A 24,712-nucleotide genomic window follows, 5' to 3' on the forward strand; every position below is an offset into this window, starting at 1 on the left:
AGAGTTGAAAATTCCCAGCTATGGTCAATGTGTATGGTATAATTTTGATATTTTGTTCGTGATAATGTTATCATCTATTATTTTGAATTAACAACACTACAAAAATTGCATTTATTTTTTCAAAGTTATTCGTGAAGAGTAATTATAAACCAACACTTTTATGACCAAATGGTATAAAAATATAACATATCTAAGTCTAATATTTTAAGTAATAAAAATAATTATAGGCGAATTCAAAATGTAATGTAAACACATACTATAATTTTTTTTTTTAATTTATTAATGTTTTTTTTTAGTTTTAGAATAATTAACTAGCAATAATTCATAAAAACATTGTTTGTTACATTTTTAAAATGAGTGCAGCGAAAAAAAAACAAGTTACTCAAAATGAGTTGAGACTCCTTATGTTGAAACAAAAGTTGCAATCCCAACGAGTGAAAAAAAAAATTGATTCACCATTAGCAAAATATCCTTTTTATTTTGAATTGTTTTTAAGTATTAAAATATTTACATGCTTAGTAGAATTTTTCATAGCATTATTATTATACTAATTATATTAATAGTATAAATTAATTTATATTATATTAATTTAAAAAGTAATTATTTTTAATTATATATCTACTTCATTTTACAATTTTTTAAATTTACTTTGTTCATAAATATTAAAAATATTACAGTATTTTGTATAAGTTCTTAACTGAAAAGTATACATATAATAGTGATGGACAATTATCTTGTGTCGTATGCAAATTAAATATTGAAGATGAATCTTCTTGGAGTGATCATATAAAATCGAAATATCATAAAGAAAATATTGTGAAACGGAAGCCAGAATCATCAAAAATGTCACATAGACTAGCTGTGACAACAGAAAGTTTAAAACGAACACAACCCATACAAGAAATATCTAATCCTCCTAAAAAAATAAAAGGTAGACAAATCTTTTAATTGAACATATTTTTGTTATTGATAAAATTTTTATTAAGGTATTTTGAAAAATGCTTCTCCCTCATCAGTTCCAAGTATTCCTAGTGATTTTTTTGAAAGTTCATCATCCCAACTAACTAAAACAATAGAAAAAAATGAAGATAAAATGGATGAAGATACTGAAAATAATGATGAGTTAAATATAGACAAAGGAGAACTTCCAAAAGGATTTTTTGATGATCCAATGATAGATGCTAAAGTAAGTAATTTATACATCCTTTCTAGTTAAAATAGTATTACAATTAGCCTAATATTTTAAGGAATATAAGTTTTGCTCTGTCCAATATAATGTACTCAATTTTCTATTAATCTATTTGTAAATATACAATTATGTAAAAAGAATAAAATATGTATATTTTTTTTACCTCAGTGGTATTTTAACTATAATTGTAGAAATCAAATACATATACTATAACGATGATATTACACATTCAAAATATTAAATATAATTCTTGCAGAAATTATTTTATATTTCATTAAAATATTTTAAAAGTGTAGTATAATCTGTTTAGGGGTGCTAAGTTCCCTATGAACCCCTCTCTTTATGCTTATGCTAATATAGTCCACTACAATGTAATTAAATCTTAATGTTTTGTATGTATTAAAGGCTCGAAAAGAAGCTTATGTAAATTCTATTGATGAAGAATTTCTTAAATTCCAAAAAGAAATAAAAGAAGAAAACTTTTTATCTGAACAAATAATGGCTGATAATGAAGATGAAGCAACTTATGGCAGACAGGTTGAAGAAATTGATGAACAGATTAAACATTGGTCCAAGTAAATATAAAAATAAATGAATATTTTTAGGGTTTCAACAAAAAATGTATAAGTTTAAATAAAAAGCATCCATAAATTGATATACTAATGATAAAAATTCACATAATTTTAACAAAAACATCATAACTGTTGAAAAAATAAAAAACTTTGGTGAATAAATGAATTTGGGGTATCTTTAAAATATTTCTGTAAGAGTATAGTAAAAATTTTAAACTATATGTTGCAAAATATTAACAGGTTTATACTGCCGTGCTAAGCAAAAACAGGATAACTCCAAAATTAAAAAAAAAATTTTTTTTGTTTCTATAGGTAAATTTAGTGGTTTTAGGCCGATTTTTGATGTAAAAATAGCATATTTCCTATTAAAACCCATCTAAAATTGAAATATAAAATAAGAAAATATACGGTAAGTTCAATATATTTGATGTTTTGTAAGCTAAAACACGGTAAATCCAAATACTAAACAAAAACTTGGTATATCACATAAAAAATAATGGAGTTATCGTCTTTTGACTTATGTTCATACATTGGGAAAAAAAGGTATCTTGATTTACTGTTAAATTGTTTTTTTGCGTTTCTGAAAAATCATATTGACTGGAGTTATCCTTTTTTCGCTTAGCACGACAGTATAGGTTTTGAATTCTTTTTCTCCAAAATGTTTTCAAATTTATTTAATGTTAAGTAACAATCATGCAGATAAAGTAATAAAACATAAAAATAATGAGATAATAACTACACATAAAATATAGTAAAATTATATAGTTAATATCTATATTATTTATTTATTCATTTATATAATCATAAATAAGTGTAAATCTCTTAATAAAGTAGAATAAATCTTAAATGTACTACAAGCTGATGTATTAGTGTGCTGAGAAAAATATAAGTTATCTTAAAAAATTTTACCCAAATCTTTTATGTAATTAACTCTAGTTAAAACAGCATTGCCAATTCTATAATTAAACAAAATTGAAACTTATCTTTCTATTAAAATACATATAATTTACACAACTTGCACAGGAAAGTTGAGTGATTGGCAGGAATTGCCATTTTTCAGAGACAGTGTTTTAAAATTTTTAACTGTTTTCATCTAAAAAATATAATATTGTTAACTAAAAAAGGATATCAAAAAAATGTAAAACGTAGGATCTATGTATCTATTTTTTTATTCAATGTATTTTTGTAAAATATTTTGAGCCATCCCTGATAAAAATGTGTTTTGTTTTTTTGTTAATAAGATCTATTGAAAATTGATATCCTATAAGTAGTTTTTGGATAGCATATTTTTAATAAAATATGAATACTTTAGGTGGTTAAAGATATCATTGTAATTCATAATTTATTTTTCTTTTAAAATTATTTCAGAGTTATTGAATTGGAAAAAAAACGGGATCAAATGGCTCAAGTAATTAATGAAAGGATGAAAATTGAAATAAAAAATGAAACTATTGATGATAATGAATCTGACGATAGTGATTTTGATGAATTTATTGATTGGAGGTCTAAAAGCTAAGTATTTAAATGAATATGTCTTAATGTGAATTAATGAAGATTATTACCTAATGTATATTATAAGAAATAAAAAATTATATAAATTTCATTTAAAATTAGTTTTAGAACATAGACTTTTATACCAAAATACACACGATTAATATGTACCAATTTGTTGATTACAAAGTGTTTGTAATCTTTGATAATTAAATATTTTATGACTATAATTGTCAAGAAATTAAAATTTTGTTTTATTTGTCCATATTAAGCAGAATAATATTTTCATTTTTTTATTGAATCTTAATTAACTTTTAATATCTTTGATAATCCGTATCTTTAATAAGTTTCATGCACATTGATCACATATACAAATCAAACATTGTATAGTTATAAAAGAAGGGAATCGAATAGTGATTTGATAAATGCATTCCCAAATGAACTATACTGTTGTTAACTCTATCATAAACAGTAATTTATAAAGATGTGCGTTAAATTAAAATATAGAAGAAAGATTTTACTGTTATTAAATATCATTCATCGTACTATAACTAAATGTTTGAAATAAAAAAATAAGGACTTCTTTTTCATCATAAATATTATGCGCTTATTTTTAAGAGAGGGCTTGGGGTCTAAGTCTTCCTACCCAAAAAGAACATAAAATTTAATTAATACGACAAAACAAAATTAGGAAGTGTTAAACCCTACAAACCTAATTTTTTTAACAAGAGGATTTAAAGTAACTGCTTTATATTTATAAGTAAATTGTTGTTAAAAATAAAATATACAGTATTAAATTGACAAAATAAAGATTTTAAATATTGTTTGACTTTATACTATTATTTTTTTTATAAAAAAAATGTCGTTTGCTTACTATTGCAATAGAAATATGCTTTGATGAAAAGTATACATATATATATATATATATATATATATAAGAGAACAAATCCATACAAAAGTATGTTCGATTACCCTAATTTAATATTATAAAACATATAATATTATTTTAGTTTTTCGAAATTGATTTGATTACCATATTTTGGGTTTCTATTTAATTTTCTAATTTTCTAATTGTATTAACTAATTTATTTTGCTTAGTTATTTTTACGTCTCCTATACAATTATTTTATTAATTAAATTATTTTGTTTGATTAACATCATCAAATATGTTTTTTTATGAATCATATGAACAAAAATGTAATATTTCATATATCTATATGAATATTTTCACATAGAAATCACAAATTTCACAAAAATCAAGTATACGTATAATAAAATCGTAGATTTTATGTCTAAATTAATTTTGTTGGAAACTCTTCAAAATATGACAAAGAATGATAGTGCTCTATAACTATCAATTAGGAATTATATATTCTTAAATTTTCATTAAATATAAAGAGATATTGGCATTGTCACACTAGGCATTTTTGACGCTGGTTTAAATTGATGTATTTCTATAGGCGTTTTCACACTGCAATAAAGTTCCGGTGACAGCCGACGCTATCAAACGCTCATGTTTGATTTTTAGCGTCTGAAAAATAGAACAACTGGTTTTTAATTTCACGCTGTTTGTTTTTGACAGAGTTTTCATGGAGCGTCAAATATTATTTTTTAAAGTATCCTTGTACTTCTAAGTATTTTTTGAAAATTAAAAAAATATTTAGTATGTTATATACCAAAGCATTTATAATTGCTGTCTTAAATGAGGAGACTTTGGAATCTAATTAAGTTTCTAATTACCCTCTATATATTTACTTTGAAAATAGTACCGACACGGAGGGCTCATATATAACTACATAAGACTTTGAAGTGTAGGGTAGGCTGAGGTACATCGTACATAAAATTAAAATCAATGAAATTAAGAATTTTAATTTCAATTGAAATTTAAAAAGGAAGATTTTTTAGTGAAACGTTTGTTTGAAGGATTGATGCATATTTCTTGAAAATTATACAGCCAGCACTGTGTAATAAAAGTTGACATGTTTCAAATGTTTTATTTACAGGTATTATATTTTATTAAATTATAACCGCCAGGATCGGACTTGGAAGTACTCGGGATGCATAGCTAAGTTTATTAGCCTTGAAAATGACATTTTTTTAAACAATCATTAATCAGATCAAAAATAATTAAAAATGAATAATTAAATTGTTAAAACGCAGCCGCAGCACCTTCTCAGCACTTTGCTAGTCGTCCGATTTTCGTGCTGTGCTGTAGTACAGTGGGCCAATCCGTTCCTGATAACCGCCTATGTAGTCAAAGTATACCTCAGCATAAGTAATAAATTTATTTGATTTTTCAACTCTGTTCAGAAATTTTCAAATCCTTATCCTATAAATTCTCAAGTTCAATATTCTATTGTTCCGATCAATAATTTGCTCTTTTTAGTCATCAGTCTTAAATAATCCTAAGTCGTGCATTTCTCCTTCTAGTTCTTATAATAGAAAACCAACTTCTTATATGAAGTTTTTATCTTTAATATCAGAATCTTCTTATGTTTCACTTGATTATAGTCAAAGTCCTTATTCTGAACAACATATTTCAATTTACTTTATTTCAAACCAATCTTATTTACAAAGCGTATCTCCTACGCTCCTAGCAGATTTATCCAAATCCTAAAAAGCTAAAATCGGTTCAAATAATCAATTTTCTTCTTCTCCAGTTTCTCATAACAACCCACAGTATCTAAAAAATAATTATTCTCATGTGCAAGCACATTATTGCAATGATAATTAATTTTTTAATTATTTATTTCAACAATATTATTATTGGACATTGTTTTAATTTTAATCCAAGAAATTCTTTTAATTTTTCTTGTTACTAATATTTATTATGTATAAAACGTACATAAGTATTGTACAACAAAAAAAATGTTTTATTTATTTTTACAAACACGTATTTAAGAGTGTTATTAGTATATATATTTATTTATTTACACATATGCTTTGTTATTTAATACCATCATTATTAGGTAAATTGAATAATAAAAAAAAATCTTTATTTTAATCGTTTTAATTAATTATATTACCAAAATTATTTTGTCAGGAATAAATATGTGACATGCGGTAACTCTTATAAGTAAAATTATAATTAGATGAATCAATGTATAATACTCAAGAAAAGGACTGAATTATATAAATGTATTCTGAATTTTCTGAATTAAAATGTGCAAAAATGTTTTTCCTAATTTTAAACTAATAAATAATTTATCTCAGTGTAACTGTCTAACGTTCATCGGGTGGAATAGATAACCTTAGAACATCTAGCTTCTTCAATTTATCGCCTATAAGTTGTAGTTACTCAATAAAAATAATATTTAATATTGATTTGTTCTTTTAAAAATATTCAGCCATTTATTAAATTATAAATAATTTATTAATACAATATTCCATATTCCAACTTGTTAATTTTATATTATTACTAAACTTTGTTTAGCTCCACCCTAGACCTTAGGGTCCTGCGAGCCTTATACGCCTTCGGTGCGTAAGCCTTTCTATGGGCCATCCTCATAAGTAAACCACTGATTCCGATAGAAGTACCTGACTACGCCGGACACAATAAGTGTTTTGCAGGAGAAATATTACATCAGAATCAGCGTAACAAAAATATATAAAAAATTTAATTATTAAAATCAGAAACATTCGAAAAGATAATATAGTAAAATGTATTGGGTATAAGGTTGGTATTTGTTATTGAGGTATTTCCCTTGGACGTATTCGGAAATTGTTCTAAGGTATTTAATGTTTTTTACTTTGGTAAACACGTTAAAGAATTTTTTTTGCTAAATATCAATGTGATTATCAAAAGAGAGGTTATTATATCCATATTTCTTTGAAGTTGCCTAAAAGGGAGGCAATCGCCCATATCCCCCTTAAATACGTCCCTAGTATATACATTAATGATTAATATTCTAATTAACATTGTATTAATATTATAGAATAGTTACAAAAAAAATCGTGCCCCTGTACCCCCCTTTTAATACGCCACTGCGTATCATATTTCCGAAATCCATCACAATTTTAATTGGATTGAAGCGTCGTGAGCGTACTCTTTTAGAAAAAGCATACAGTTATTAGTTAATAATGGACAGTTAACAAATATCATTACAACTCAATACAAACTGATTTTAAAAATAATAACAGTAATAAATGTTAATCGTCGAGCTATAATAATACTATGTATTTTTAGCTATAAATTTATAGTCACTTATGACTAGAATGAAAGTTTAAAAGCAAATAAATCAAATATATTCATAAAAATAAAAAATTTATTAAATTTGTTTTTAAAATGTTTATAAATTATAAAATAATAACGTATATACAAATAAAAATATTACAATGACTTGGCGTTAGAAATTGTTTCAATAACGACTCGTCTTCTCTGTAATATTATAATAAGGCACGATTTGAATGATTTCGCAAACTAAGTGTATAAATTACATCACAAGAAAACCTATTTGTTTTATAATTCTTAAAAAAAATTACACATTACAAAAATTTAATACTAAATATGGAAGAGCTTTGTAATTTTGTTGATTTAGTAAATAGTATAACTTATATAACAAATTATTGTAAATAAAATAACATTTGCACATTAAAAATACAATTATTTCTATGATATTTTATTCATTAGTAATAAAATTATTAATTAAATTATGTATAAAAACGTACTTTCAATGTCAGCATTTGACTTATTTATCTGCTACACAAACCAGAAGTATTTGGTATATGAAAAATGTAAAAAAATATTATTTTTCATTTTGATAAAGTTCATGAAATTCTATCATTTTTTATAAATATTATAGATTATTATTAACATTAAAAAGATACTTTATTTTAGAATTATAATTTATAATAGTACTTAATGTATTCAAGCACTTCAAATATTAGTACAAAAAAAATGTCTAAGTAAAAAAAAAAAAATTAACTATGTATTTACAACAAATAGTACAAATAATAATATAAAATATACCAAAAACCACTTTAACTTGTATCTTAATGAACTATTTATTTAATTCTAAATTATAGATGATCATAACTTTACTTAAAATACAGACTTTTAATGACCCTTTTTGCCAATTGAAATATTTGATAGCCAATACTATGGCTAATATGAATAAAACAATAGTTCAATACTTATGTTCATAATTTTACAAATAAACAAGACGTCTGGACACACGAGTTTTTTCAGTCGAATTCAGTTTGATACTCGTACGTGTCAAACTGAAACCGCCTGTGTCAGTTGATAAACGGCGGCAAAGGTGTAAACGGGGGCTCTACTTTGACAACGCCGGATTCTTCTTCCCCACGACACTCTTGGTCGTCTTGTACCCTGGACTGCTGCTGCTGCTGTTGTTGTTGCTGTTCAACGTCATATCCCATAGCACCTACAATATCGGCGCATTCGTTGGCGTCCTGCTGAAGAAGACCCACCATGTCTTGACTCATTACGTATGACTCGACCACGTGTTTGTTGAGTTGGTGGTGTCCATGGTAATCACGATCAGGCGGTGATTGATCTTGTAGCGAACCCATCAAGTCGGACCGAGCTAAGCATTGCATACCGGCCGAAAACAAACCCGGGCTATCTTGCGGCTGTTGGACGTACGATCCACTACCAAATCCGTTGGCATTATGAAAAGTGTTTTGTGCAAATGGTACAGTATTGTTGTTAAGCAAATTTAAATGAGTCAAGTCACCATAACCGGAACCATATCCCCATGGTTCAGATCCGGTTAAAGTAACTGGTGAACATGTGCCCATCGAAGGAGATACGTTACCGCCAAAAGTTGTTAGAGTGGTAAAAGAAGTTGAGCTTACCGAAGAACCTGGCGATCCGGAAGGGAAAACTAAAGAAAAAACAACAATAGATTATTTTACAGTTTATTGTTAGTCTAAATTATAAAAAAACTAGTGAGAGACTACTAATCACTCGATAAGATATCCCTTGTTAGAAAAAGGTCGCTGTAGCTTTCAATAATTTGTACGAGTGTAAATAGAAAAAAATATATGATAAAACCAACAGCTAATAAGTTCATTGTAAATAATTTAGAGACACTTTTTAAACGTAATCACCCTGTGATTACCATAGTATTGAGTGGAAACTTGTAAAGTTAATTTTTAGGGCTTCTAAGTTGGTTATTTTTAAATCAACAAAAATTTTAACGGGCAATGTCGTTTTGTACAAAACAGCTGTAGACTGATAACGCATTTTTACCAATTTTGTTGTAGGTTTTAACTGATAATTAGTTAAACTTTCCTTATAGTTAATTTAAATTATGTATGCCACAATTAAAAACTGTTTGTTGTTCTTACCAGAATTTGTCAAATAGACAGTTTTCCTGGGCGGTTCTCTCTTTCGCCACTTGGCTCGTCGATTTTGAAACCAAACTTGTACGCGAGATTCGCTGAGTTTCAGGTTCAAAGCCAACTCCTCTCTGGCGAATACATCAGGATATGGAGCTCTCTCAAAAGCTCTCTCTAATTCTTCCAATTGATGAGATGTAAACGTAGTTCTAATTAAAAATAGCAAACGTTAACTGTTTTGATTCTCAGTTACTAATGATTCGATTTAATTTTATCAGCTCTTCTTTATGTATAAATCTTACCTAGTTTTTTTCTTTTTAGTACCATTATTATCCGTGTTCTTCGATTTCGAACTAGACTTTTTTGGAGCCGTCGGTTGTTCTGTTTGTAGACCTATTTAAAATAAAATCTAATAAAAAATGCTCTTTGGTCTATGAAACGGTTTTCCTTAAATTAAAAACGTATAATTCTTACCTGAAGTTTGTTGGCCTACGTTAGGCAAAGAGTTAGAATCCATTTCCAATTTAATATGTTTCTGTCCATTACTATTAGTTCCGTCTGTTGATTGAACTGGTACCGTAGACGTGGCTACGGGTAGTTGAAAAAGATCTTGTGGATCACCCATTTGCAACTGTCTATCTTGGTGGACGTGATGATCTTGCAAATGGTGATGACGGTGCAAGTCCATGTCCTGTAATTGATGGTGCTGATGGTGGCCGTGCATTTCTTGTGTTATATGTTCGGATGTCGTGTATCCCATTAGATCACCAGATTGTTGGAAATTCAACAGCGGTTGGACATGTTGGTGACTTGGTGGTGAGCTGGATTTTTGGTGATGTTGATGATATTCATTGAACATCATGGATTCGTCAAAGGCACCCTCGTCCATAGCAAAGAGGGTAGTAGGCTGAAGAACAAATCACGGAAATCCGATATCGATTAAGTTCGCTATTAAATTTAGTTTAAAATTTTTAATTGAACAACAACTGTGGCGTCGGCGGCAATAGCGACGGAGGGGGTTGAGCGACCGTTAATTTCTGTTGATTGTCTACAATTGATGGGCTGAATTGGGACGAGCACCAAATATATATATTAAATAAACTTCGTTTAAGGGCAATTTAAAAAGCGGACACCCGGGTTAAATTGACCGTACAACTTAAAGCATTCGCGTCGCTCCTTCGGCCCGATCAACACTGTACGACGATGAACCTTTCTGGTACGGTACGAACGATAAGAACCGAGTGTCCCTGGTGCAATGAAGTGCGTACGGATCGCGTGGAGTTCCAAGTAAAAATAATATACCAAAAGCGAACCACCTAAGTTTTTGCATTCGAAATTTTCTAGTTCTGTGCGAGTTACCGTGTATTGTGTTTACGTGGGACGTAACCAATAGGGTCTCGTGGGAGTGGTGCGCTACCGACCAATGGTTGACGTCCCGGTGCATCTCGTCTCGTGTCCCTGTGTACAACGTTACCCACGTCGTTGGTACCAGCACGATCTGTCGTCACACTTCGGAAACGGTCGGAAACATTAACTTATACATTCCACGCTCGTTTATCGTGTATTTTAATAAGTACAAGTAAACTAATAAAGCTAATGTGCAAATGTTAAAAAATTGAGTAAATACATCATATTTGCACCATCAGGTTATCAACTATGCAAACTTTTTCGTGTTATTTATTTTTTTCGACTTGGTATATTTACCCACGTTTCATTACGACTTTTTTTTTTCTGAAATTTCAGTTTCTACTAAATTATGTCAACAAAAAAATTCTTCTAAATCACCGTAGCTAGTGAAAAATAAGATATGTTAGATTAATTAATAAATATTTTAAAATGTTATAAATTTCCGAAAATCAATTTTTTTTTTTGTAAGAACTATTTTTTTATTTACACCTGTTGAGACAAAATGAGTAGTGGTTTCATTGTAAAGTACACTCACTAGTCTATCAGTTTACAATTAAAGACTTTGCATAAAAATAACTTCGCGATTTTTTCGTTCATCAAGATGTTAATTGACTAGAAAAGTTTAGATGTAATAAAGTTTGATGATAAACTTTTTAAATAATATCTGTTATGTATTTTATGATTTTACTGATTAAATATTATATTTACATGAAAATAAAATAGTGAAACGTCTAGTACGTAATATTGAATATGAGAAATACGTGTAAAACTTAAAATTGACATTTTTGAGTTGTTATGATAACAGCTTGATGGTACGATATTCAAATTTGAAGTAATAACTAATAGTAAACAAATTATTATTTAATTAAACATTTTCTTCTTGGTTATGAGTTTTGATTTGAGTAAAGCGTTACAAAAACGCCTAAATAATTAAGATTCAACGTATAATATTTCTAATAAATACTTTTTATAAGCAATATAGAGTTAAAATGCCAGTAAGTGTAAACTACCAGTAAACGACGAATGTCGCTGAGTTTTTAACTAAAAAAATATCTAATTTGAATATAATAAGTTGGAGTTGGTAGTTTTTATAACAAAGACAATATCAAAATTTAATCCTACCTGGATAAAATAATTTTTAGTATAATATCATTAGCTGTTCTTTTACTGGAAAATGTCAATTTTCAATATAAAACAATAAATAAAAATTGTTGTGTTCATTTTAAATATTTTTACACTATTACTAGAGAGATTTTTCCAGGAAATAAATATTTATTAACTTAATAAGTTTAAAATAAAAATATAAATTATTAAAGAACTTTGAAACATGAAAAAATCTTAACTGTTTATCCACTACACCCAGAGAAAAACCTCGATCTATATAATAAATTCATTGTTCAATTTGATAAATATATCATTACTATTGAATCTATGATATATTTATCAATATGATAATTTTTTTTCTTGTCTTGAACAATAATTATATATAAGAATAGTTATTTTGTTCGTATTAATAAAACATTATCATAAACCCTTGATAAAATTTCTCTATCAAAATTGATTGAGGTTTTTCTTTGGGTGTAGTGAAGTCACCTTAGTTTTGTTTTCATAGTTATTAATAATTATTTTTGCACCATTTAAAGTAGAATTTATTTGACGATTTCCAACTTAAAAAAAATAAGCGAATTAATCTGAGACTATTTTTGGTCTTTGCTCCTAAGCATCATAAAACAAAGTTAGTATTAATTAAAAGTCATTAAAAACAACATCGATTGTTTCCCAAATAAATTAAACAATATCGTGGTCCAAATCACGGCACTGATATTAGTAACCACATTTTGATTATTTTATTAAAAAAAAACATCGAACTTTTAACAAATTTATTGGTTTTGATTTTTACATACGAATTAATGTTGTAACCTTTAGTTTCTAAATATTATGCATTGCAATAAATAATCGATGTAGTACCATTGAAATAGAGATATTTTTCAATATACTGTCAAACTTTGGTTCGTTGATTTTTAATTTCAGTTAAATGTAATGTATGGTTTACACTGCCAGGTGATTTGTTTCAATTGACATGCATGTTAAATACACGAAGACTAGCCATTGAACTTAAAACTGTAGCAAAACGTAATAGGCTTTCTCTAAAACACCAAACTGTTAAAACATTTTTGGCTTATATGTGAGGTAACCTCAAACGAGACACTCGGACAAGAGAGGGGACAATTATTTCCTCTTCATCGAGTCATTACAAACATTTTTAGATATTAACATGTATTTTGTAATGACAATAGAACAAACAATGTGCACTTTTATTTCCCCAGATGCCGTTGAGAAAACAGTGTGTGAAACAATCACGATATGAGTAACGTATTGTGCGTTTATCGCTTCTTAGAATACAACCGGAAGTTTTTTAGTACACACGAATGTTGCAACGATGGCGTTAGCTGATAACTTAGTTTTGCCGAATATTCGAATACCAAAGGTGTTCGGAGGCGACGATTTCCTTGGCCCCTGGGGGAGAGGGGCGTACCAAAGGGACGTGACTTTTGCGTGTTAAATTACCCGCTGTAGTAGTGGTTATTATGCTTTTTTTATTGTCGCGTATAATACACACAGACGGCAGGGTCGTATTAATAACGCTCGGACACTCTTACATGACGTCTACTTGTGTTACAACACAATGTCACATCAACATGGGAAGCATCGAACAGTTTATCGCATCAGATCGATGTAACAATAATGACTTATAGTGCAAAAGAATAAAAAATAACAGTAATGGTAATAATAAGGGCGCTTATGTGTACAATAATCGTCCCGCATTTCAGAGGTTAATCACCCGCTCTCTGCCCACCGCGATACGGTAAAGTCCTCTCAGACTTTGGGTGTTCGCACCCCTTGTGCCGGAGAAACGGCATAATAGTAATTACTGTGTAGAAAAGTGTTTTCTGGGAAAAATGGCAAATTTCGTAGTAAAAAACTATGTCTATCGCTTTTTTAGAATAAATGCCGTGGTTTACCACAATGTACTTCCGGACACGTCTCTATCTGATTACGTCAACGGTTTTCGAAAGGCCTTTCTATTGTCTGTTGTAAGAAAACTGTTCAATTGTTAACACTGCAGAAATAAAACTTAATAGGTAAAATATACGAGACTAACGCGAATCATTTATATTATCTGTGCAGTGCCCAAGAGTAAATGTTTTTAGTTAAAAATTCATTTCAATTTTATCGATATTTATAAATGATTTTGTCGAATCGGCTAAAATAGAACACTGAACACACTCAATTAATAATTGAGATGTTCTGTGATTATGTCAACAATCTCTTTTTTCTTTCGAATTCTAATCTTTAAATATTATAGCACACGGTTAAAAAAAATTAAAATCTGAATTCGAAACAAGTTATTTTTGTCACGCTATTATCTAATTCTGGTTCACACACATGTCTATCGATAAGAGTAGAAGTAACGATCAAAAAAATTTCATTTTTCTGATTTTTACACTCGCGCGAATAAATAAAAATGTTCGCGTTTCGTTATTCTAAGAGTAATAGTTTCCGATAGTTTTGTAAACAAATACTTTTTAAATGAAATTGTATAGAGTTATTAATTTAATTTCATAATTTTGTAAAATTCATTTATCTTTTCAAGTTACACTTCACCATTCTATCATTAATATCATTGTAATATGCTTCGAAACATCGAATCATGCGCAGTTAATTATTTCCATAACTTGTGGATTTTTATTTTTTCCAGTTAATCACTAGATGTTATAGACGATAACAAAATGTTGGTCACGAAAGAGTAGCCAAGCCGAAGAGAGGGCGGTTGGTTGAAAAAGTCGGGGGGTTTATGGGAAATTAATGCGTTACCGCGGACACTGCCAAACCAGAAGACTCATTGCGTCGGGTGCAGCTATGCGGGTGCCTGTGCTGTTACCTCTGCAGACAGGGGCTCGTGCGCGCCACTCCAAGCCAAAGGATTTCGGCACGCGACCCTGCCCTCATGTCGAACAGCATATGTTTCTCATGGTGGCTGATCATTTTGGATGTATTTGTCTATGTAAACTTGGCACGTTAAAAGGTTATTCCCACGGTAGAAAACATTTATCTGGACGCGTTTAACACTCTGCGACTCTTTTGACAACATCAGCCTGCCAGATACGAGTTTAGCGCGTATTTCAGCGTTTCCCATGCCATTTGTGACCATTGTCTATGTAAACTGCAGGTTGGGTTTTGAAACAGATCACCTGATTGGTTAGGTTGGGTTTGTAACGCAGACGCAGTTCAACAGTACGAGCTGTACCTAATCGCGTGTTTTCTTATTACAGACAAATAATTCAAAATATGCTTTTAATAGCCCAAACCTGTTTAAGTTACAGTGTGACCATCCGCGTTACATAGTCATTCTATGTTACAGAAAGCTTTTAACGTAATAAGTTCTTATCCTAAAGTTGCTTTAAATTTTTTGTAAAAAATAAATTTTTAAAAACCGGCTAATGTGAAATATCAAATAAATTAAAATATATAATTAAATTTGTTTATTTTTATTAGAGCCAAAAATACGCTCCTTATGTAGCTCCCAAAGCTGTAAGAATTATAAAAAAAAATAACTCAAAATATTTGCTAGATGAAAAGTTATTAAAGATGTCAGAACCTGATGGGACATATTTTATATTGTGCGTGTTCATTTGTAAACATATAACATGAAAATTAAATACAGCAAATCAAGTATTTTATGCATTTATTTAATACTATTTTTTCATAGTTTATGATATATTTTTTTTAACAATCAAAAGTTAAAAAAAAGTAACAATAATTTTTTAATCTATTTATATTAGTGATGATAAATGTGTTTATTGAAAATCACGTGCAACATTGAACTAGTAAAATAAATTTTGCATTAATAATATTTTAATTTTAAAACACAGTTACCAACTCACGAACAAAAGTTCTAGTCGCTTACTAAACATATAATTTGAATAATAAAATTTTTGGACATTGAGATTATAAATTTACAACAATTACTATTCTCCTGTAAATAAATGGACTGTTTGACGAGACTAAATTTGAAGTGATGCGTCGTTATCTGTTAATTTATTTTTAAGTGTCAACTGGATCGATTATTCTTATACGCTTAAAAATATTCAAGTGGTCACTGAAAATATTTTTAGTCGTAACATTTATTTTTTTTTACTTCCGCAGTAGGTTTACTCGAAGAACGCCAGTTGCACTAAAGGAAGGGATCAGACAAAACCCGCAGCGCAATATCACATCACCAGCATAATACGACAGGGTCGTCAGCGCGTATTTCAATTGAAACCAATTTGGTTCAATTAAAGTCAATAAAAATTCTCCGGCCGTTCTCCGTGGGATGTCTACGTCTCTGTGCTTCCATTACGTTATTGTCACTTTGCTCTCACTGTTTCTTTTTCGTTTTTATTTTCGTAAGTTTTCCATAAATCGTTATGGACAATGATGTAGTTTAAATAACGCGCGCGTGTCTTTCCGGTGTGGATAGACTTGTTGAGTCATAAACGTGACATGGCATTATCATTAAACTGAAATAACTTAAAAATCGATTTCGACTTTCAACTATGTAAGTGTAACATAGTGCCTGACAAATTCTCGGGAAAACGCTGTTTTTGGAAAATTTTAACGTACTTGTAGTGTTAGGAAGTTTTTAAAAAGCTCATCATTGTTCTTTAAAGGCTTATAAGGTTTTTACAAGACCGATATTTATCCTATAAATAAAAAATATCAGGTCTATGAACATAATTATTCATTATAACAAGAAAAGTTACAAATGCTTCAATATTATTCAAAACTTGCCTTATTTACCCCAAATGAAAGTATTTCAAAGTGCACAACGTTTTTAGAAGCTATTTACCATTTTTTAACTTTTTGAATTTGTAAAAATGCAAAACTAAACATACAGTAGATGTTGTGAGGAAAATAAATTGACGAATATTATATATTTGTATGTTATGTATTTTTTTGATAATAATTATAAAAATTATTTATTAACACAATTATCAAACCATCAGTTTTGGGTCAGTTAGCTCAATTGAAAGATCTTTTTATGTAGATCCTTAACATACATTTGAAAAATTGAATTGAATTTTTATCAGTTGAAAAAATGGTTTATATTTTTGCAAGATTATTTTGTTTAATGCAAGTCTTCCTAAAACTAGATATATATTTTGTTAAGGTCTTAATTAGAATCACATTGACTAGTATGAGTGCAATAAAGATTTCAAAACCCTATTTTCCTTTGTATTCTAGTAAAGGTCAACTAATAGAATCCGGATAAATTACAGAGAACATATAGACTCTTAATATAATTTTGTCTAGTTTTATTTTTGCCGTCCATCACGCACACATTTTGCAAAATTTTGTAAAATAAGTTGCCTATATAAAAATTTCAAGGGAAGAATTATAGCTCATTTCACTTGTTACTTATGCATCAGCCTATTACAATATTAATTATTATGTATTGCAGAATATCAATATAGATGCATGATTCCGGAATAACAATTATGTATTGTAATTAGGGAGCGCTGATTTCGAAAATGACTTCTCAGTTGCTCAATCAGCTCTTGTTTATTTTTATACTGTGCATTTTTCGATTTTATGAAAAATTGTGTTAATGATTCTTTTCACCGATTTGCAAAAAAATACAGATAAACTGTTCATTAATCATAAAACACTTTCAATAAAATGAATAAATATTTACCATATATATGTATAACATATAGTATGGAACAGATCTCATTGACAACTCTTATATCTATTGGTATAATTAACATTTTGCTATTTTTTAAAAATAATTTTCGCTGTTAAAATCATATTATTTATTAATTATTTTTAATATTAAATTTTTTTATACTCTACTTTTTAACTCGACAATTCCTAATATACAGGGCTTGAGATTTTATGTACTTATAAAGTTTATTTTAGTTATTCCGAGTACAACAATGATAAATAGATATATTTTTTTAGTTTTTCTTAATTCTAAACAAAGTATATTAAATTACAAATGTAATTTTGGGGGACGAAGGAAAGATTACTCTTACATTAAAACAAAATATATATATCTATAATACTGTATAAACTTATAATTTTTCAAAGAGTTGAGTGTCTCAAAAGTGGTTTTAAACAAATTTACATTCTTAAGGCCCTATTGTAATATAGAGATGAGTAATATTATGGACATAACTTGGAATTTAAGTGTACGGGATTCGGTTACGGGACTGAAATCATCCCACTATTTGTTGAGACCTTTTTAATGGCTAGGTACAAATGTCGAGCAAAAAAAAAAAAAGGACGTCATAGTAGTTTTTTGACAGCCTGCTTTTATTTATATGGAAGAGAATTACAAGTATTTAGATTTTTTTAATGTTTTATGTTCACAATCTTGTTTGCTTTTGTTATCGCAATTATATTGACTAATAAGGATATTAAATTATGTGTTTAACAAATAATATTATACAATAAAATCTTTGGCTTCCACTTTTAATATAGTTTACGAATGTTTTAACTCCTGTTTGAATAAAATACAAAAAATTGAAAAAAATTTTGTTTATTTTTTTACCGATATAAGTAAAAATAATTTTGCGTTAAAATTAATTTTTTGTGTTCACTATAAGTTAACTTTTTTATCTTCACATTACTCATGTTAAAATGATGATGAAAAGCAGAACAGTTTTGTGTTAGTTTAAACAAACTGAGTTGAAATGATGAAAAATGTTTTGGTGATTTACGTTCAGTTTCAATACATGAATTACACAATACTTTTTTCTGCCACATCCAAAACTCGTTGTGAGAACGAGAATGACAAATTTTGCACATAACATTCATGACTGGTGGACATTTTATTTTTGAAAAAGATTTCAGACATTTTTTTCCTCCAAATGAATGATCCCATGGCAACGAACGTCTATTAAGTACCACATCATAAAATACGGCGTGTCCAATCTTCGTTTCTTTGAATCGTTTTTCACTTGTATTAAACGGAATCTTATTTACTTTAGTGTGTTTTTCATAGTTAATATTGTAAAATGTATCGGCCAATGGTTTCAAATTTTCACGAAATCTTGGCAATAGGCTCTTAAAGGACACTGTCCTTAAATCAGAAGTTTTTACATATCTTATTTTATGTTTATCTGGTATAGAGTATACACCTGGTCCTAATGTGGTTTCATAGTCGTTTTTTTTTTTTAATGGAAAATTTCGAGTCCCAATACCGTTATCCAGTAAATTCTTTTTTTCTTTTGTTGAACCAAAACATATTGAGCTTTTATGAAAAATGTCCACAACATAACTAAACTCTACTTCAGACATCATATAACTCGATAATTTAAATAAAAAAGGAGATAATTACAGTGTCATAGAAACCAATACTACAAACCTAACTTAATTCATAAATAAATAATAAATTCATAAATTTGATTTCTTAATCAAGCAGGTCGATCGCAAGACCGGCACTAAAAAATGCAAGGCCTTTTGCTTACTTTTTTTAAAGATTCCTTCATAAAACTTGATAATTTTTTTTTTCGCTCATAAAGTTTAGTAAATAGTTATGTCGATAAATAATGGTTCAATATATTTTAATTGAAACCAAAATTAAAATGTCAACTTTTAACATAAAAATAAATTCAAAATAAAGTGATACTAAAAATATTATTTCCTACTACTAACTATAAATCCATACAATCATTGATATCTCTTTAAAATACAAATAATCATCCATATTTTTAAACTCAATGGAATTTGTAAACTTATTAGCTTCGATGCGAAGCTGAGAAGGTATTAATTTTACTAGGATGTGTTTTTTTATTTTATTTTATTTTTTTTATGTCTGTAAACGCTCAATCTTAGCTCTCACTGGACCGATTTTTATGAACAATACGTCAAAAGATCACAAATCGTATCTAATTGAGACATTACCCTCAAAAATTGAAAAATTTTCAATTTCAGATTAACCAAGAGCTATGCAGGAATGATTATTATGATTTCTATTGAAATTATTTATTATGATAAAAATGCAAAAGAAAATAGTGATTTTAACGAAATATTGAGCTTTTCTCGTAAATATACTGTCAATAGTAATTATAAAATTTCCGGACTGCATACTAATTTTAACAATACCATTTTTTTTTTGCAATCGTAAACTCATAGTAAGAACACTTATTTCATTACTGAAAGATGCTAAATAATGTATGCAACACGCCAAAGATAATGCAAAAGTCAAAGTTTAAGTTTGAAAATAAATTTATTTGAAATCATTTTTAACGTATCCTGGAGTTCCACATTATTAAAAAATTGTTTTTGAGCCATTTTAGCTAAAAATGGATAGTTGGGTCTGAAAATTTTAATTGATTGATACGATGAGTAAATTTTTCAATTTATCCAACGAATTAATATTAACGTATTAATAAATTATTTTTTTCACATAAAATTCTAAACTCATCTATAGATTAAATGACTAAAAAAACGGTAGCACAGTGGGGTTGCAGTCAAGTAGTAACGCAGCAGTTTGGATAAGTATAGATAGGCGTCGGTGAGTTGATTTACAAGACTTATTTTATGTATTAATTGATTTCCCGGGCCAAATTAGAAGATGTACAAGTTAATTCCCAATACACATATGAATTCATTCCTAAACATTAGACTATTAGTGTTACCAGGAGACACCACGAGGAGGTTGGTTGTTAAGTCTCCCAAACATTTTTTTAACTTCGATATGAAGCAGAGAAGGTATTTTACTTTTGTATTGTCTTGAGATAAAATATTTAAGTTGAATTAATATAAAATAAAAAATTTAGTCAATTTTCGTCAACATAATTACTTAGATCAAGGTAAAATTTAAAACGTTTTATGAAAACAAAATTTATATCCATCCATAAAAATTAAAAGTTTAGATTTTTCACTTAAAGTAAACTATATTAATAAAAAACGGTTTTTTTTTATGGAGACGAAGATTCATTAAAAATAAAATTTTTATAATAAATAGTTTTACTTAATTATTAGTCTTGTCACACAAAATGCAATAGATATCAAAATGTTTGTAATCATTTAGTCTATATTCATCAACTATACAATCAGTTACCACACGACGACAACATGTAGTGAAAACCCAACCCAACCCATTTAATTCTGCTGTGATGTTCTATATACTTTTGGCAATATAAACATATGGTTGCCGTGTTACCCGAATATTTTGGTAACATGTTACTATATAAATCATTTACAAAAAAAAATATTTTTAGTTTCAACTGAATTTAATAATAGATTTTTACAATTATAACAAATTTTATAATACGCTCAATTAAGTAGATTTTTTAAACATTTTGATTAATTTTTTTAGTTATATTAAATCATTTAAATTAAATAAGCTCTGAATATTTCAAAAGTGGAATCTTTTTGACTACCAAAAGTTACTTAAAATTATTACTATGATTTCTATTTAAGTGATCTATTACGATAACAAAGGAAAACAATATAGAACTTTTATGATAAATTTACTATAAATAGTAATTATAAAATTTAAAAAAGTATATATATGAATCTTAAAAATACCATTTTTATACACGTTAAAAGTAAAGGAGTATATAACTACTTTATTATTTTTATAATTTCTCCGTATAAATTGCAATTTAAAATTATTGAATATCAATTTCATATTAAATTTAATTACTATAATTATTATTTATTCATTTATTATAATTACAAATCAAATAACTAATCGGGATAAAATTAAGAGAATAAGAGTTATTCTTGCTTTTGAAATAATCTACCGATTTCTTATAATTAAACACTATCTATAGATTTGCATCAAATCGTTTTTTATGATAGTGATTTTAATCGCTGTCAGGTATCTTTATACTTGACCCAACTATGCCACGTCCATACTGTGCTGCGACCCCACTGTGCTACTGAATTATTACTTTAAAAATACTATTATAAAAACATAGTGTATAATAAGACTATGTGTAAACGAATAATTATTTTAATAATTTTTGTTTATTTATAATGTGGGATCATCTTTTTGATATCAGGTAATTTTAAATGAATAGCGGGACTTGTTCTGGTAACGCCCTTAAAATAAATACAGATATGTTACACTATAGTGTATACGATGCATTCACCTAATTGCCATTTTGCCAACTCGCCATTTTTCATAGCCATTCATAGCCAGTCACCACGAACACCACCGCCACTCCACAGCCACGGTCAATGTCACGACCATTACCATGACTTTTGTCACACTATTTTGAGCCACAGTCCCTTTTAATAGAACATCCAAACCACGACTTCTTCGTATAATTTCGTATGTAGCAACTTGATCACCGAGAAATCAAATTATCACGATTCGTGCATATTTATGTTCTATCCGTCCTTTGTTGTCGACCATTGGGTGAGTAATTTCTAGCTAGAAAATTAAGTCCTTATTACTATTACTATTGAAATATATAGTATTGTTATATTATTATTATTTTGGGGACCCAGCCACATTACAGCATTGTCTGTTTATTTATTATATGTTTATTATATTCGGCAAAGTCCGACTTAGTTCATTAGAACATTATTATATATTATTTTATTCGGTATAACCGATTTTGTGGCATATTTATATTACAATTATTTTCGGTAAATCCGATAATTTGATTTTGGCATATATTTTATTCTCGGCAAGTCCGTTGATTAATTTAATTTGTGGCATATATATATTTTATAATTATTTTCGGCCAGTCCGATACATTACGTTATGGCATATTTGAATTATTCTATTTGAACATTATGGCTTACTTATAATGTTAATTTTAATTAAATATTTTCTTTGATACTTATGGCTTATTATTATTATTCCGTTCGACTAGATCGACATATTTTTATAATGGCATAATTTTACTCTAATTAACAAAACAATGTTATAACATGACTTTTATTATTTCGATCGGCTTAGTCCGACTTCCCTTTATTTATTATATTTTGAAATTATTTGTATTCGATAATGTATTATTTTTCGAATTTTTTTGTGAACTAATTATTATAATCATAAAAATATTTCAAGATGCCTATCCATTACGTTTTACGTCTTCTCATTATTTGAGAAATGTATTGTCGATTTATTGTGATGCTAATACTATCTAACAATATACTTAATCATAACCATAAAAATTGTATTTTTCTAAAGAAAATTATTGCATTACAATAATTATTATAAAGAAATTTAATACAATCTTAGATTGTTAGATTAGTAAGGATGCAATACTTCTTAATTTAATTTCATAGTATATTATGTATAATTTATTATATAAAATGATCCATAAAACTCTTTTGACACAGAGAAATTGTAATACNTTATGTATAATTTATTATATAAAATGATCCATAAAACTCTTTTGACACAGAGAAATTGTAATACTTCTGAAGTAAATATTCTGTGTTTTTAATTTTATAAGTAATATTGCTTACATATAACAACCTAGTATAAACTTTTGAGCATATGATTTTGATGAAAACTAAAGGTAGACAAATAATTTTTACAATAAAAACAATTATCGTTTTATGGCATAGATTTTTAGTTGGGTGAAAGACCTAATTAAGAACTAATAATTCAAGAAATATATGTTATGTTAACTATACAAACCGATAATTTAATTTTTATACAGTAAAAATTTTCACTAGTGGCTAAAAATATTTTAAATTTAAATATTATAATCAATTTTATTAGAAGGGTGACCTTTACTAGGATGTATAGCTGACAAAGGATTAAACATAATTAAGAGTAGATTTTACAATTTACCTGTTTAACATTTGAGTTTTCATAATGCAATTTTAATCTTTTCAAAAAAAATGTTTACGCATAAGCGCTCAAAGAAAAGTAATGAATTATAGGGCACTTGCAAAAAGACCCGCGTTAAAAAATATAGCAATAAGTACATGGGCGTCTGTCGTCAGTCATATTTACACTAGTCAACGTTCAGCTATAATAAATACAATATTTATATATCAATTTTGAACGCTCTGCAAAAATATATTGTGAAGAAGACTTAAAATATGACCAAACGATTACTTTAAAAATTATAAAATTAAATATCAACCTTAATAAATTATGTATTTTTATACACCAAGTATTTTTATCGACTAATAATGTGAACAATATTCAAAAGAAAAATAAGTTTTTATTGAGTAAATGAATTTTAATACAATTAAAAAGAATATTTGCAATAATACGAAAAGTTGCCAAAAAAAAAGTTGATAACGTAAACAAAATGTATATGAAATTGTTAACAAATAAAAAATAAAATAATATACACGTAATATTCAAATAATTAACATGAAACTGATATTTGTTCTCATGGAATTTGTATTATAACAGTGCCACTAGCCATACATATCTCTCTTTTAATTCGTTGCAGGAATGGATTCGTGTTGGCATCATAAACCTGTTGTACATTATAATGATGGCCGTTATGAATAACTGTTTCAATATTGTCAACCATTTGATCATGACGAACTAGAAAAGATATTTATTAAATATAAAATTAAACAACTTTTATTTCTATTTTCTTACTCACGAAACTAAATTATGTTGTATTAAAACGATTTTACTTACTAGGACTGTGACACATTTTTCTTCTTTTAATAATTTTGATCTCCGATGTCTCATAATTTTTCCTTTTCAAGTCTGACGGCTCATTTTGACCTGTCATATTTTCTAACAATGATGCATTGAGAC

At 27.9% G+C, this 24,712-nt stretch overlaps 4 protein-coding genes across 9 annotated transcripts in view; 2 read left to right on the forward strand and 2 right to left on the reverse strand.

Moving 5' to 3' along the window:
- Window positions 1-74: 74 nt before the first annotated feature.
- LOC126905886 (zinc finger protein 830) lies at window positions 75-3,517 on the forward strand. 2 transcript variants are annotated; one of them, XM_050686005.1, is made up of 6 exons: window positions 75-171; window positions 297-466; window positions 711-931; window positions 987-1,186; window positions 1,595-1,764; window positions 3,130-3,517. In XM_050686005.1, exons 2-6 carry the CDS (start codon window positions 354-356, stop codon window positions 3,275-3,277), a joined length of 852 nt encoding a protein of 283 aa, XP_050541962.1. In that variant the 5' UTR covers window positions 75-171; window positions 297-353; the 3' UTR covers window positions 3,278-3,517. The 2 variants fall into 2 exon arrangements, with proteins under 2 accessions (XP_050541962.1, XP_050541961.1); XM_050686004.1 differs by having other exon boundaries at window positions 93-240.
- LOC126905885 (homeobox protein orthopedia B-like) lies at window positions 2,599-10,997 on the reverse strand. Of its 3 annotated transcripts, none has more exons than XR_007704131.1 (5): window positions 10,030-10,997; window positions 9,858-9,948; window positions 9,565-9,764; window positions 7,921-9,098; window positions 2,599-2,854 (listed from the first exon to the last, which is right to left on the reverse strand). XR_007704131.1 is itself a non-coding variant. In XM_050686003.1 (4 exons), exons 1-4 carry the CDS (start codon window positions 10,442-10,444, stop codon window positions 8,488-8,490), a joined length of 1,317 nt encoding a protein of 438 aa, XP_050541960.1. In that variant the 5' UTR covers window positions 10,445-10,997; the 3' UTR covers window positions 7,515-8,487. The 3 variants fall into 3 exon arrangements, 1 of the variants encoding a protein (XP_050541960.1); XR_007704132.1 differs by lacking the exon at window positions 2,599-2,854 and adding an exon at window positions 5,917-5,935; XM_050686003.1 differs by lacking the exon at window positions 2,599-2,854 and having other exon boundaries at window positions 7,515-9,098.
- A 62-nt stretch (window positions 10,998-11,059) lies between these two features.
- The window catches only part of LOC126905890 (uncharacterized), a 20,022-nt gene continuing 6,369 nt past the window's right edge, over window positions 11,060-24,712 (forward strand). The window contains exon 1 of one of the 2 annotated variants that reach the window (XR_007704134.1): window positions 11,060-11,075. The gene's annotated coding sequence lies outside the window, so the exon portion shown is untranslated. Of the gene's footprint in view, window positions 11,076-21,819; window positions 22,385-24,712 lie in introns of those variants that run through there. The other variant, XR_007704133.1, reaches the window with a different exon arrangement.
- Window positions 24,108-24,712, reverse strand: part of LOC126905888 (uncharacterized) — a 16,831-nt gene continuing 16,226 nt past the window's right edge. Inside the window, exon 4 of one of the 2 annotated variants that reach the window (XM_050686007.1) lies at window positions 24,108-24,490. In XM_050686007.1, coding sequence (XP_050541964.1) covers window positions 24,330-24,490 — 161 coding nt within the window. In that variant the 3' untranslated portion in view covers window positions 24,108-24,329. The remainder of the gene's footprint in view (window positions 24,491-24,712) is intronic. The other variant, XM_050686006.1, reaches the window with a different exon arrangement.

This window comes from Daktulosphaira vitifoliae, unplaced genomic scaffold, assembly GCF_025091365.1.
Source record: "Daktulosphaira vitifoliae isolate Bord-2020 unplaced genomic scaffold, ASM2509136v1 Scaffold_4, whole genome shotgun sequence".
NCBI classification, from domain to species: Eukaryota; Metazoa; Arthropoda; class Insecta; order Hemiptera; family Phylloxeridae; genus Daktulosphaira; species Daktulosphaira vitifoliae.

Coding starts and splice junctions, on each gene's coding strand:
- LOC126905886 (XM_050686005.1), top strand. CDS start 354: ATGAGTGCAGCGAAAAAAAAACAAGTTACTCAAAATGAGTTGAGACTC. Junction 932..986: donor TCCTCCTAAAAAAATAAAAG/GTAGACAAATCT, acceptor ATTTTTATTAAG/GTATTTTGAAAAATGCTTCT. Junction 1,765..3,129: donor CAGATTAAACATTGGTCCAA/GTAAATATAAAA, acceptor AAATTATTTCAG/AGTTATTGAATTGGAAAAAA.
- LOC126905885 (XM_050686003.1), bottom strand. CDS start 10,444: ATGGACGAGGGTGCCTTTGACGAATCCATGATGTTCAATGAATATCAT. Junction 9,765..9,857: donor ACTAAAAAGAAAAAAACTAG/GTAAGATTTATA, acceptor ATTTTTAATTAG/AACTACGTTTACATCTCATC. Junction 9,099..9,564: donor TGTCTATTTGACAAATTCTG/GTAAGAACAACA, acceptor TTTTTTCTTTAG/TTTTCCCTTCCGGATCGCCA.